Genomic DNA, 12,685 nt, shown 5'->3' on the forward strand with positions numbered 1-12,685 from the left:
ATGGACCAGCCTTCCCTTCTAAGCCAGTGTTGGAGTCAGACCTCCCAGCTGGGTGGGGGCTGCATTACCTGTCCAGTTTCTCCTCTGCGTGCACCTTCAGGGCCTGGTACCTCTGCTCCTCTTTCTTTACTCGGGACAGGTACTCCTGTGCACATTTCTTTAGCACTTCTTCATTCTAACATGACAGGGGATGGGGTCAGGCCCATGAAAAGACATGACTACGATTGAGTGCAGGGAAGCCCACAAACTTTCTGATGCAGTAGAACCCCAGACACTGACATCTGATTCCCTAACCTTGGAAGAACCCCCTCCTCAGTCAGTTCAAGAAGGACTTCTGGGGCCCCCACTCCGAGGACCCATGGTCCCTCCCAAACTGCTCCTGCTTGTGCACCCCACACGGCCCACCTCCTTCTCTGCCGTGAATGCAAACACACCTTGCGGAAGCCTTCCAGGACTTCCTTCATCTTCTCGTATCTCCTAAAGAGGTCAGCCAGAGACTTCTCCACAGAGTTCAGGTCAGCCAGGGCTTGCTCCTTCTCCAGGACCAGCTGCTGTACAGTTTGGTGGGAGACTGACTTCTCTCTCTGTTCATCCTCTGGCAGGAGAGACAAGAGCCAAACACTGGAGTCCATGGAATCCAAACTGGGTCTCTGTGGCCAGCTGAGGCCTCAGGTACAACTTGGCCTAACCAGTGAGCCAAGCCCTGGGTTTTTCCCTGGAACAGACCCACTTCCCAGAATCCTCCCAGCTGGTCTCTAAAGGGACGAAACCCACAGCCCAAGTATCCCAGTCCTGGACGTGTGCAGTCTCATGTAGGGGAGAAATTAGCCATTATTCTTTAATCAATACAGTCCCTTACAAATCTACATGGAGATCCTAGAGATTCTACTTTCTCTGCACCAAACAGATCCTTTGGGTGAAAAAAGGACATCTAAGAAGACACCATTACTGCCTTTCGTGGGAGGGCAAGGTGAAGGGTGCTGTGGCCTGCACTTCAGGCAAGGCCTTTCTAAGTGTTATCAAGACAGACAAAAGGTCATTGGCGAGGAAAAAAAGAGCTCTTCAACCCTAAATCATCCAGAAACCTAACGCCCACAAACCTGTCTGCCCTAAAGTTCCATTTCACACCAACCCTGACAGCTTCTTGACTGCAGAGAGTGTAACTGAAGGCAAAATATAGCCATTTCTGCAAATGCCTTTCCCAGAGATGCCCAAGAGAACCCAACTGACCCAGTTTGGAGTACCAATCCTGGTGAGAGGACCAACACTGCTGCCCAGTCCACCTCCACTCTCTGCCCTCCCAAGTCAGTCTCCTAGCTCGGTTCACAGGACAGGCTCTCTGACCACCACGCTGCTCCTGGCCCAAAGGGCACCCTGCAGCCTCTGTGTGTTGACCTCAGGTGGGTGAGCGACCCTGTGCTCTCCAATGACAGGGAAGGTCCCCACTCAGAACTCCCAGGAGAAGCACCTCAGCAGACCTCCCTGTCACGGGGGATCACTTCTGGCAATGACAGCAACAGTGGTCACCAGTGCTCCTGCTTCTTGGCTCTTCCCCTGCACTGTTTCTAGCTAGTTACCCTGCACCTACTCCCATTGCAGACTGAGCACCCTGAAACATGAACTAGGCAACCTTGCTCTGCTCAGAGCCCCTCAGAGACTTGTACTGGGAATAAAATCTAGACTCCTGCAACACATGCTCTGCCTTTTTGCTCCAGCCCCGATGGCTTCCACGCCCCAGGTGACTTCTGCCCCAGGTCCCGTCTCCCGCCCCCACTTGCTCAGGTCTCTGATCCTGTCACCTCCTCAGAAGTGTGGGAAATGCCTCCTTTCCACTGCTTAGTCCTTTATTTTCCTGTTCACAGTGGCATCTCCCCTGTACCACTACCCCAAACATGTGAAAAAACACACCTGTATGAGGACGGGTGTGTGTGTTGTTGTGTAAGCATATGCAAGGCCAGCTGTGGGTTCCAGTTCTGCCATCGCCCAACTTCTCCTACCTCAGACTCAGGGCATGGAGCTCCTGACTGCTACGTCCTTCCCCAAAGTGACAAGGGCGCATTCTGCATGGGCAGACACCAGAGTCTGTTTTGTCACTGCTCTGTCCTGGGCACACAGGACTCTTCCATACAAGTCCATGCAGTGTACAACCAAGAGAAGCCTCACCATGACCCAGCAGTGGGTTTTTATTTCTTCATTTTAAAGAAGGGGAAACAGAGTTTGAAAGCTAAGACACTCATTCTCTCAGAAGCCTGGATCAAAACCCAAAGCTATGATCATGACATTTTTGCACACACCTCTTGTGATAACTGACTGACCTCGAAGGATGCAGCACCTATTACAGTAGGGAGATGTTTGTTTTAGGATCTTTTCCTTAGGTTTCTGATAGCTGGGCATCTTGCTGGGTCTCAAGTTAGCGGTAATCTTACGGTACAGGAGGATGGGACCATGTCCTGAAGTTGAACACCAACCCTGACACGAACTTGTTCCAAAGCCCTGACCTGTTGGGGTTGCAGGGCCTTGTGTTCAAATGGAGACTAGTTTCACGTGAGCATGCATTCAAGTCAGCTGGAGGGCTTGTGACACAGACTGTGCATCCTACCCCCACTTGGCTGGGGAGGTCAGCATGGGACTAGGAATCTGCCTCTGTTACAAGTTGCCCAGTGACACAGGTGTCCTGCCTGAAGAACCACTGGCCAAGAAGATGCCCCATGTCCCTCCCTCCCTGCCTCTGTGATCCCAAGGCTCTTAGTGTTTTTACTCCCAGCAGCCTGGAGCCTCCAGGGCAGTGGCCAAGAGACTTCTCAGTCTGGCAGCCCAGCTTTGAATTCTGGCCCTGACATTTCCCAGCTGTGTGACCTTTGAACTGAGTCTCAGCCTTCTCACCAGAAACAGGAATGACAGTGTTTCTATCTCACGGCATTTGGGGAAGATTAAATGAGACTGAATACAAAGCCCTCAACACCTAGGAAGAGGTCGGTATCAGTGACTATCAACGGTACCACTGCCCAGAATGAGCCCCCTGAATCTGTGTGACAGCGCATCACAGACTCGTGCAAGGCAGACACGTTAATACAGGCAACAACATAAGCAGTGATCTACTTGCTTCATCTATACTCCTAAGAGAGTGGCAGGGCGTTTAATCTCACTCATAACCAAATGCTTATTTTTAATCTTTGAATTTTAGCTGCTTCCTTAGTTCCCAAGATGCTGTACAATTTATATTCCTGGCTGATTCGAGGCCATATATGCGCTCCACGGGGTGGGGTAAAGGAGTCATTTATCAAAAGTCCATCTGATTTCCTGCATCCAAGAAATCCTGCCTCAGGTTTCCTTTCCTCCCTTTTAGAATTGCCCAGTTCCTAGGAAACTGAGGCAGTGAAAATGCTGCACAAATCTTTTTCTACATGGTCAATGCAGTTAGATTCTTAAAATCAGGAAATCAGCCTTAGCCCAAAGACACACTGGACTCCACAACAAAACAACGCCCCTGACAGGTTGATTTTTTCAGGCAAAACCTTATCAAATCAGGTGGGGAATGCAGTGCATACACAAAAGCCAAAATAACAAAAAAAATAGAAAAACAAAACACAAACAAAGGGTTGCAAGGGGTAGGTGTTAAATTAGGGAGGAAGCATTTACTTACCAGGCTTGCCTGTTTGTTTTGCAAGCACAGGGCAAGAAGCAACAGAAAATGGAAGCAAAACAGATAATCAGGGCAGTTGTTAGGAAAGCAGAAAAAAAAAATTAGTTGCAACAACCTGGAACGCAGAAAGCACAGAAGTCTCCTTTTGTTCTAAGTTCGAAATAGCCAATATTTGAGCTTAACACAACACTTTCTCTTTAGGAAGATCTGAGAAGTGACAACGACAGCAGAACTGATGTCACCTGGCTGTGGGGCATCTGTGAAAGCTGTCTGGGAGCCACAGAGACAAAAAGAGCTAGCGTGGGTGGGGTGAGCTGGTGTCAACTTTAAAATGCTTTGATGTTCACTCTGATTCTGAGCCACTAAGCTCTCAGGCCTGAGTTTCCTTTACCCTGAGAGACACTGAGGTAGGTGAGCGGGAATGGGAAGAAAAATATGGAATCCAGATGAGGCTCATGGGCGTGTTTCCATATATGGAAAGACACTTTCCCTGAAAGAAGGCACCTGTGCAAACAACTGTCAGTCCCCGTCATGCTTCAGGCTCCTGCCATCTGCTACAAGGATATAAGGACCTTGAAATGTCTGGTGGCCTTAGTCAATGGCCTGCAATAGTGACTAAAGAATAACCACCACAGACATCCCACCTTTCTGATGAGAAAAGCTCTGGAAAAGTAAATGATGAGGGGATGGTGAACAAGGATGTGGAAGGGACATGGTGAGATGCCACGGTGAGTGACAATGCTACCCCAGTAGGGAGATCAAGAGGTCCCACAGAGCCACCAAGACAGCTCTCCCAAGAACAGGGAAATGCTCAAAGTGTTGAGTATACATTTCCTGCACAGTGACCCTCAGGTCAAACACACCCGGTGTACTTGGGGAAGTAGAGGACACATGTGGCCATGATCCCTGGCTTCAGGGTTGAGAGGGAGACAAACAGCCTTCTGTTCAAGCCCAAACTGGAAATAGAATGGACACACTCTACAGATCATCTCAGATTGAAAATGTTCTGACCTACAAATAATACATGAGGAAAGCAACAGGGTCGCAGGTCACTCCTGCCACACACAGAGCGTCTCACTCTGAGTTCCCAAGTGGGAACACTTGCTCCCATCAACATTCCCAGCTGAGCACTAAAGCTGGCCACGGGCAGCCTTCTCTCAGGAGCAAAAGCTCAGGCCCTTTCACCCCATTTCGACACCTGCTGAAGGGTCATGAGCAAGGGCAAAAACATAAGTGTATGACTCAGAGAGGGAGCAGGAGGTTTCTCGATGAGCATGGTAGGCCTCCGACATTGTCTCACATCCCAAGGCTCCAGGATACCACAGTTGTGCTCAACTTGTGAGACACTGCAAGTTGGAAGATGTAAATCTTCCCCCCACAATGCTTTTTCCAGCACTTTCAGTCCCAAGAGTTACAAAATTTTTATCTCATCCATATGTATTCATAAATTCTTATAGCAGTGTGACAAAGAAATCTCGTTCTGATGGAAAACATGTGCCTGACTCAACAAAATTGGCTTCTCCTGGAGCTCTGGGTAAACAGCCTTGATTATAATAAACCACAATTAATGCTCTTTGTGTGGAACGCACTCCTGTTGGCAGCCTCACCACGCCTGATGATACTGTTCTGTTTACCTTGGGACCAAGCTAGAAGTGCGGTGTTTGAGCGAAGGCTCATTTGCCAGCACAGTGTCAAGCCTGAATGCACAAACCTGGTTTGCAATGATGTGGAGATTTTACTCCATACATCCTTAGGAGAAAAAAGATTCTTTAACAACTGATTATCATGACTGTATGTGAATAAATAGTTAGCTAGACAGATAAAGAAATATTGTGACCCCCAGAGTCATAAAATCATTTCTTTTTTATTTTGCAGAACTAGGGTTTGAACTCAGGGCCTACACCCTGAGCCACTCCACCAGTCCTCTTTTGTGATGGATTTTTTAGAGATAGGGTCTTGTGAATTATTTGCCCTAGCTGTTTTGAACTATGATCTTCCTGATCTCTGCTTCCTGAGTACCTAGGATTACAGGTGGGAGCCACCATTTCTGAATAGTGATCATTAGTGTAAAAACATGGGCTTGAAATTTCTGCAAGATCTTTTCTAACTAGTTAAAAAAAAAAAAAAAAAAAAAAGGGGAGGAGGAGGAGAAGGAAGATAAAAGAAGAGAAAGACCCAGTTGTGTAGAACTTGTAACTTAGGGCCTCTTTATTGTGGCTAAAGCAAACTCAGCACTAGCTGCCAGGGCACTGTGTTAAGATGGATTCTGAGGTAGTGCCCAAGATCAGTGAAGACAGTGCTGGGAGCAGGTAACAGGCTCTGCCACGGTACAGGAAAAGGGCAGTGACAGTCACCACAGGATCTAGACCTGTGGAAAAAGGCTGGGAGGGGATTTTGTCTAGATTAAGTCTAAACTCAGGGTTTAGGGTTTACTCCCCTAGGAGAGTAAAAGGCCCCAAGCATGCCAGGAGGCAACCCCAGTCTCTTTTCCAATGAGGTGGACAGTCCCTAGCTGGGTCAAGTGTGACTATGGAGGTGACTGTCACGCTCCTGCATGCAGGAATGTCAGGCATATTCTGGTGGGTGTTTCCAGGGCAGAGTCACATGCTGAGTTGCTCTGGTCTTCGCTTCAGTCCCTCCGAGGGGCTGCCTCTGTGCCTCTACTCACAAAGGCCTGCCCTTATTTAGAAACCTCAGGGTGGCCCTAAGCCCATCAGGACACCTACCTATCATCTGTGCAATGGTCTTCTCATACTCTGCCACGATTTTCCTGGAAGAGAAGTACAAACAGGTTGGACCATGACGATGGGCCAGTGTTTGATCTCACATAGGGACTGGGAGCTAGGTTTCCACAGTGTGACCCACGAGCAATAGGACAAACCTTATCTGTCCAGGCCGGGATCAGATGGTAGGGACACCTCCACCTTGGGCCTCCCCTTGCACTCCCAAGCAGGTTCATTTTCCTAAAAACACAGCTCCCCTGTGCAAATCCTTCAACTCTCCTACTGTCGGCTATAGAAAAGATATAGGGCCCGACCTTCAGCCTGATGACTGAAGCCTTCAGTGACCCACGGCCTGACCTCCATACATCCTGCTAACCACCAAATCCAGGACCCTGGCGGCAGAAGATTACAAAGACCTGGATAAGGAGGCCTGGGCTCCACTGGCCTGCCTCTGACAGCCCTGTGACTCTGGACAAGTAGCTCACAGAAGCCAGGGCTTCACTCACTCCTGGTACTGGAGGATTACCCTCACTCCTGACATCATTTGGCTGTGGGGGAACTCCTCCCCCACACACACATGACGGAGAGAGGGAGCGAGAGAGAGGAGAGGGAGAGAGGGAGTGAGAGAGAGGAGAGGGAGGAGAGGAGGAAGAGGTTAAAAATAATGCAACTGCAGATGGTCAGAAGGTTTTCTGTGGTCAATGTGAGTCAATGCCCTGTATAGCTATCCTTATCTCAACCAGCAAAACCCCTTGTTCCTTCCTATTATTGCTTATACTCTCTCTACAACAAAATTAGAGATAAGGGCAAAATAGTTTCTGCTGGGTATTGAGGGGGGGGAGCGGGAGGGGGTGGAGTGGGTGGTAAGGGAAGGGGTGGGGGCAGGGGGGAGAAATGGCCCAAGCCTTGTATGCACATATGAATAATAAAAGAAAAATGAAAAAAAAAAAAAAAATAAAATAAAATAATAAATAAAACGCTGACAGATAGGGAATTAAAAAAAAAAAATAATAATGCAACTGCAGATGGTCAGAAGGTTTTCTGTGGTCCAAAGGTCTCACAACTGCCAGATATCTACCCCTGGCTTCTCAATCTTCCTTCCAAGGTCAGTGCCTCACCCCAGGACAGACGCACATCAAGAAAAGTGAGCAGGACAGGAGTCCACTTGGTTCTTTCCAACAACTACACAGAGCACTCCTGTATTTCCTGATGCCTCCTCGCATCCCAGAGTCAGAATCAAGGCTGCCATGGACCTTTGGGTTCTTTCAGAAGGATGGGGGAGACCACACACCTAGAAGTGCTTTAGTGGGCTGCATTGCCATCTTATCCTCACAGAGACCCTAAGACACAGTCCCTCTCCCATTGTCTCCAGCATGACTGATGAGGACACTGTGACATAGATTGAGAAGCTTTCCCAGGATCCCAGGGTTACAAAATGGCAGAGATAGACAGAACCCAGGAGCCCCTGTCCACAACCCTATGCTCTACTGCCTGGAGGTACTGTTAACCGCTCTTACAGACGAGGAAAATGAGGCACAGAGTTAGGTAAGGAGCTCAGAAGGTTTTCACCTGGTTGGCTCCAGGGGCTGACAGTCATCAAATGCCAGCGTAGCTTGGTGACATCTTGAAATCCTACTGCATGGGTTAGTAAACAGCACGCCCTGGGGACCTCGTGGTACAACTTCTCCCCAAGAGACAGGGAAATCAGAGACAGAATTTCCACCCTTCTCATTCTCAGTGTTCCCTACTTACTTTCAGGGCAGGTAAAACACTAGAACTCCTCTCCACACACACACACACACACACACACATGAAAAAGAGAGAGGGAGAGAGAGAGAGAGAGAGAGAGAGAGAGAGAGAGAGAGAGGAGAGGAGGAAGCATCAGGGGATATGTGGAACTAACAGAACTCTCAGGAAGATAGGACTGTGGCCTAAGGAAACAGGCTGTGATTATCCTTGTGGTTTGTTTGCTACTTTAAATGGCAGCCAAGAACACAACTGACTAGTCAACTAGCCTCCGCCATTGTAATTAAGTGCTCTGCACACTACATAGGAGCTATTGTATTTCTACTAGAATGGATAACAAATAAAAATAAGTCACTCAAGTGAAAGGTGGACTGTGGAGTGGAAGGGGGTGGAGTTTTATATTTGATTGCATTCTTTAACTCATGTGCAGGCTATTTTAATAATAGTGGTATAATACAGATACTCCTATAAAATATGAACCTGCGCAATAAGGAAGAGAGGACCTCATCTGTAGAAGACAGTGTTGGGGTCTGCACCAGCACCAATCATTATTAAATCACAGGTTAGCATCTCGGGCACCCAAGGGCTGTGATGCACAACTTACCTCATTTCCATGACCTCCCGCCTGCTTTCTTCATATTTATCTTTCCACTCTGAGACCTCCCTCTCCTTGCTAATGACCTAGGACAAGGGAGAGGAAGAGGGAGCTTAACCCCAAATGAGTGAATTCAGACCTGCCCAAATCAAGGAGACAGCAAAGAAACGTGAAGTCACAACTGCCTACGCCAAACCCTGATTGCGTTCAAAGAACTTCCCCGAGCAGCAGAATCTTCAGACTTCCTGATGACCACTGGGGAGCGACTTAAAGGAGAATGCTTTTTATTATAAATCAAAGCCATCCATGCCCGTGAACATGGGGTCTAGGAAGATCTAAACCTGTAGTTTGCAACACATCTTGCCTGCAGTGTTCAAAGAAGAAAGTCTGTCTCCAAAGACACTGGCTTTGTCAGTAAATATATTTATTTACACATGACAGGCACTGGATTCTCTCCCAAGGCCACCAGAACAGCCCTTCCCCACACCACAGGCCACAGTACCTCTGCTCTGGCCACCTGCAGCGCAGAGTCCAGGTCCGACTGCTGGAACAGAAGGCCTGTGGGTTTCTCAACCTCAGTGGTTCCAATGCGGGAGTACAAGGCGGTTTTAGAGATGGAGACATCTGGAGTGTGAGCAGCCTCTCTCTGAAGAATGGTTTTTCATTACAAAACAAAACAATAACAAAAAAACGAGTTAACCTTAATCGTGTGACAAAAAAGATCACATTGTCACCTTCACATTCATACTCTCAGTTGCATGATTTTAAAGCAAAGAATACTAAAAGCATAAAAAAATGCAAAGACTAATGAATGGGGAAGGCCAGGTACAATGGGTGGGCATCCATCATTTGGCATCTGCACAGGCAGACAAAGGGATAATAATGGCAGGAGCCTCAGTAATTAGGAGCAAACCTATCTGGTGTCTGCTTATCACCACCATTTATCAGTCACTGAGCCACTCGGGCACAGTGCATGAAGACTAGGGTTATTATCCAAGAGGCTCCACTTCCAAATAAAGTCTTACCAGGGACCCATATTGAATTCTAGGCTACATTTTCCTAGTTTTGAATAACCACAGATTTGATCATTTTTGTAAGACTGGCCACATTTCAGTTTGGGGGCATCTGTGAAGCTCCATTTGAAAGGATGTGATTTGCACAAAATGTCAGGTCTACCACTGGTGTCAACCCTGTGGGGTTTCTGGATTGAAGAGTTATGTTGCCATTATATAATAAGAAATTGGAAAGTGGGTCTATGATGATATCCATATCTGCTGATCAGACTCACAAAAAATAGGATTCCCCACTCCACCCGGCTGACATTAGTTTGAGGCTTTTTAGCCTCAGAAAGGTGAGGAAGGGAAGGGCCCAAGGTTATTCTTCCCTTTGCACAAATGCTTGGTAACTTGCAGCACAGTTGAAAACTCGAGGTTAGGAGCATCATCAACCAGCACAGCCAGGCTTATCAGCCTACACTATGACAAGAGAATACCAAACCAACTCCTCTCAGTCCTATTCATTAACCTCATGGTGCTGTCATGACTGCTAAGGCAGCTTCCGTCCTAGTTGCCAGTCCAATTCAATGTGAGGTGACAGTGGCCTTACAGGCAGAGTGGGACTGTTCCTTCCTTGGGAAAGTAGGAGAACAAGCTGAGCAGTGAACAGACCACCACTGTGGAGTAGAGAGATTTGGGCACAGGAGGGTAAAGACTTCATAAGATTGAAGAGCCAGCAGTCATGGAAGAGGGTGGACCTGAAGGCCGTGATCACAATGTCTGGTCACAGGAGCAGCTGTGTGTGCCTTACCACAGCACCAGGGCAAAGGGCCTGGAGAAGGGCCTGTGATTAGAAAATGCAGGTGGAAGTGAAATGGATAGGACTGGAGGTCAGAGTTAGGGCCAGTTAGTAGAACACATGCAAGGTGCACTCAGTACTTTAGGTTGTCCTGAAAGAGAATCTGTCATCTGGATCTCACTGCCCCTGCCTGGCCTCACATCCCCGGGCTCACCCTGAAGTAGCGCCCACATGAGTGGCTGCTCAGAGCCACCAGCTTGCAACTTCAGGGACACACTCATACATCAAATGCAGTGCCATGACCTTCCAGACTCCAGTCCTCAAGAGATCTCCGTTTCCAGGACAACTGACTAGGGCACAAGTTAGCAGCCCTCTGCAGAAGGCAAGTGGACCTCAGAAGCAGCCCAGGCCATAGATGAAGCCTCCCCATGGAGGAGGTCATCTCTGCTGTTTGAAATAGTTTTCATGGTCCTATTTGTCATAGGGTAAAGTAATTTGCACTTAGAAAGTTCATGAACACAAAATTCTGAAGACGACTTAAGAAGAAAACTCTTCCTGTCACTTTTAAATGTGTTCTTTCAAAAACCAGAACAATAGATGTCAAAATCAAAAGAACATTAGAGCCACCAAATTCAGCTTGGTCTTTCTGAAGATGAAAAAATTTAGGATTTGAGAGATTTGGTTTAACTCTGACCATCTCTCTGAAGAGCAAGAGAAAATGACTTTAATGAAAGCTAACTTTCATCACACTGTGTAGGAGTTACACCTAACCAATGAAGAAATTAATGTTTTTAAAGTCCTTCATAAAACAAAGAAGGAGATGAAAAAATAAATAAAACCATGAGGTTTCTAAATAAATGCAAAGGAATCTGACCCCAGGGAGTGGTCATCGGCACCTTTCATCATGGCCACTGATGTCTTCCACGAAGGACTGAATGAATTCAGGACCCATGTGAATCAATTACTACCCTTATCAAGACTTTGAGGCTTGGAGATGTGGCTCAAGAGGTAGAGTGCCTGCTTTGCAAGTGTAAAGTCCTGAGTTCAAATCCCAGTCCCACCAAAAGAAGAAAAAGACTCAGTATTAATTAAATTCATGGTTCATAGTCTGGTTTTTCCTTACAACCAAGGGTTGTTATCAACTGAAATTAAAAGGTTGGTTTTCAGATCAGATATTTTTAGATTAAGCTTTATTTCTCTCACATACTTTAGAGAGGCTAAAAAAAAAAAAACCACTAGAATCACAAACTGAAATGTGACATGGACACTACCTAGAAGGCACAGACCTCAACTTCAACCCTTCATTCACTCCTTAATTCCTGAGTCCTGTGAGAATTCCCAGACCTCTGCCTCCCCTTTCAGACCTGCAGGCCTTGGGCAGGTCTGAAAAATCTGATGATTTTGCAGTTGGAGGATGGGATCCTCTCACCCACCAGGGCTCATAGTCCTCCTTCTGGCTAGTTCCCTGTTGCCAAGCCTTGGGGACAAGCACCAAGCTGAATCTGGATCCCTAAAGCAGTCAGAGGCCCACTGTATGTGGAGGCGTGCAGCTCTGAAGCTGAAACAACCATGAGGAAGGGCCATACAGGGGTGAGGACCAAGTCAAGAGTCATCACAGGTTGTGGGGAGGCGGGGGCGGGGGTGGGGTGTGGGGGGGAAGCAAACTGAACAAAGGCCACAAGGTGTTGGCTAGATTCTCATGGGGTGTCTGGGTAGAAGACAACCCTGTGTTGCCCCATTTAAGTCTGACACCAGATAATTCAAGTCTAGGCACGGAGGTACTCAGCCCTTGCCTTTGCTTACTCCGTAGAAGCACCACTAGGCACCATGCCGAATGACCCAGCCAACACTTGGTCCCAGTCTTTAAAACACAGGCTCAGGCAAATGACTACTGATTCTCAAAACTGGCCAATAAGCTGTGCCCACGAACTAGTAATACTCTGCTATTCCTCTTCAGACTGTCCTCATGACTTCTAGACACGTCTTCCTCCTTCAGACTCACCATCAAATGAAGGAGGGAGATGGTGGCTACTGTGTGTCCCTCAGAGTGTGGGAGGAAGAAACACAGACATGACTGCAGGCTGCTCACTGACAATACAGGTTGCCCCCACCCAAATTCCTGCTCCAACTCATGTTAAATTCAAGTGCCTGCACATCTAAGCCAGGACTCTTGGAGGAATCAGA

General features: G+C 47.6%; 1 protein-coding gene across 7 annotated transcripts in view; it reads right to left on the reverse strand.

The window, feature by feature from the left end:
• Tacc2 (transforming acidic coiled-coil containing protein 2) overlaps positions 1-12,685 on the reverse strand; it is a 194,902-nt gene that overhangs the window by 2,653 nt on the left and 179,564 nt on the right. For all 7 annotated transcript variants that reach the window (XM_074078162.1, XM_074078161.1, XM_020171766.2 and 4 more), the window contains 5 exons: positions 9,210-9,353; positions 8,717-8,793; positions 6,370-6,413; positions 435-595; positions 69-175 (listed from right to left, as the gene is read on the reverse strand). In XM_074078162.1, the coding sequence (XP_073934263.1) occupies positions 69-175; positions 435-595; positions 6,370-6,413; positions 8,717-8,793; positions 9,210-9,353 (533 nt within the window). The remainder of the gene's footprint in view (positions 1-68; positions 176-434; positions 596-6,369; positions 6,414-8,716; positions 8,794-9,209; positions 9,354-12,685) is intronic.

The sequence above is a fragment of the Castor canadensis genome, chromosome 7 (assembly GCF_047511655.1).
Source record: "Castor canadensis chromosome 7, mCasCan1.hap1v2, whole genome shotgun sequence".
Taxonomy (NCBI): Eukaryota; Metazoa; Chordata; class Mammalia; order Rodentia; family Castoridae; genus Castor; species Castor canadensis.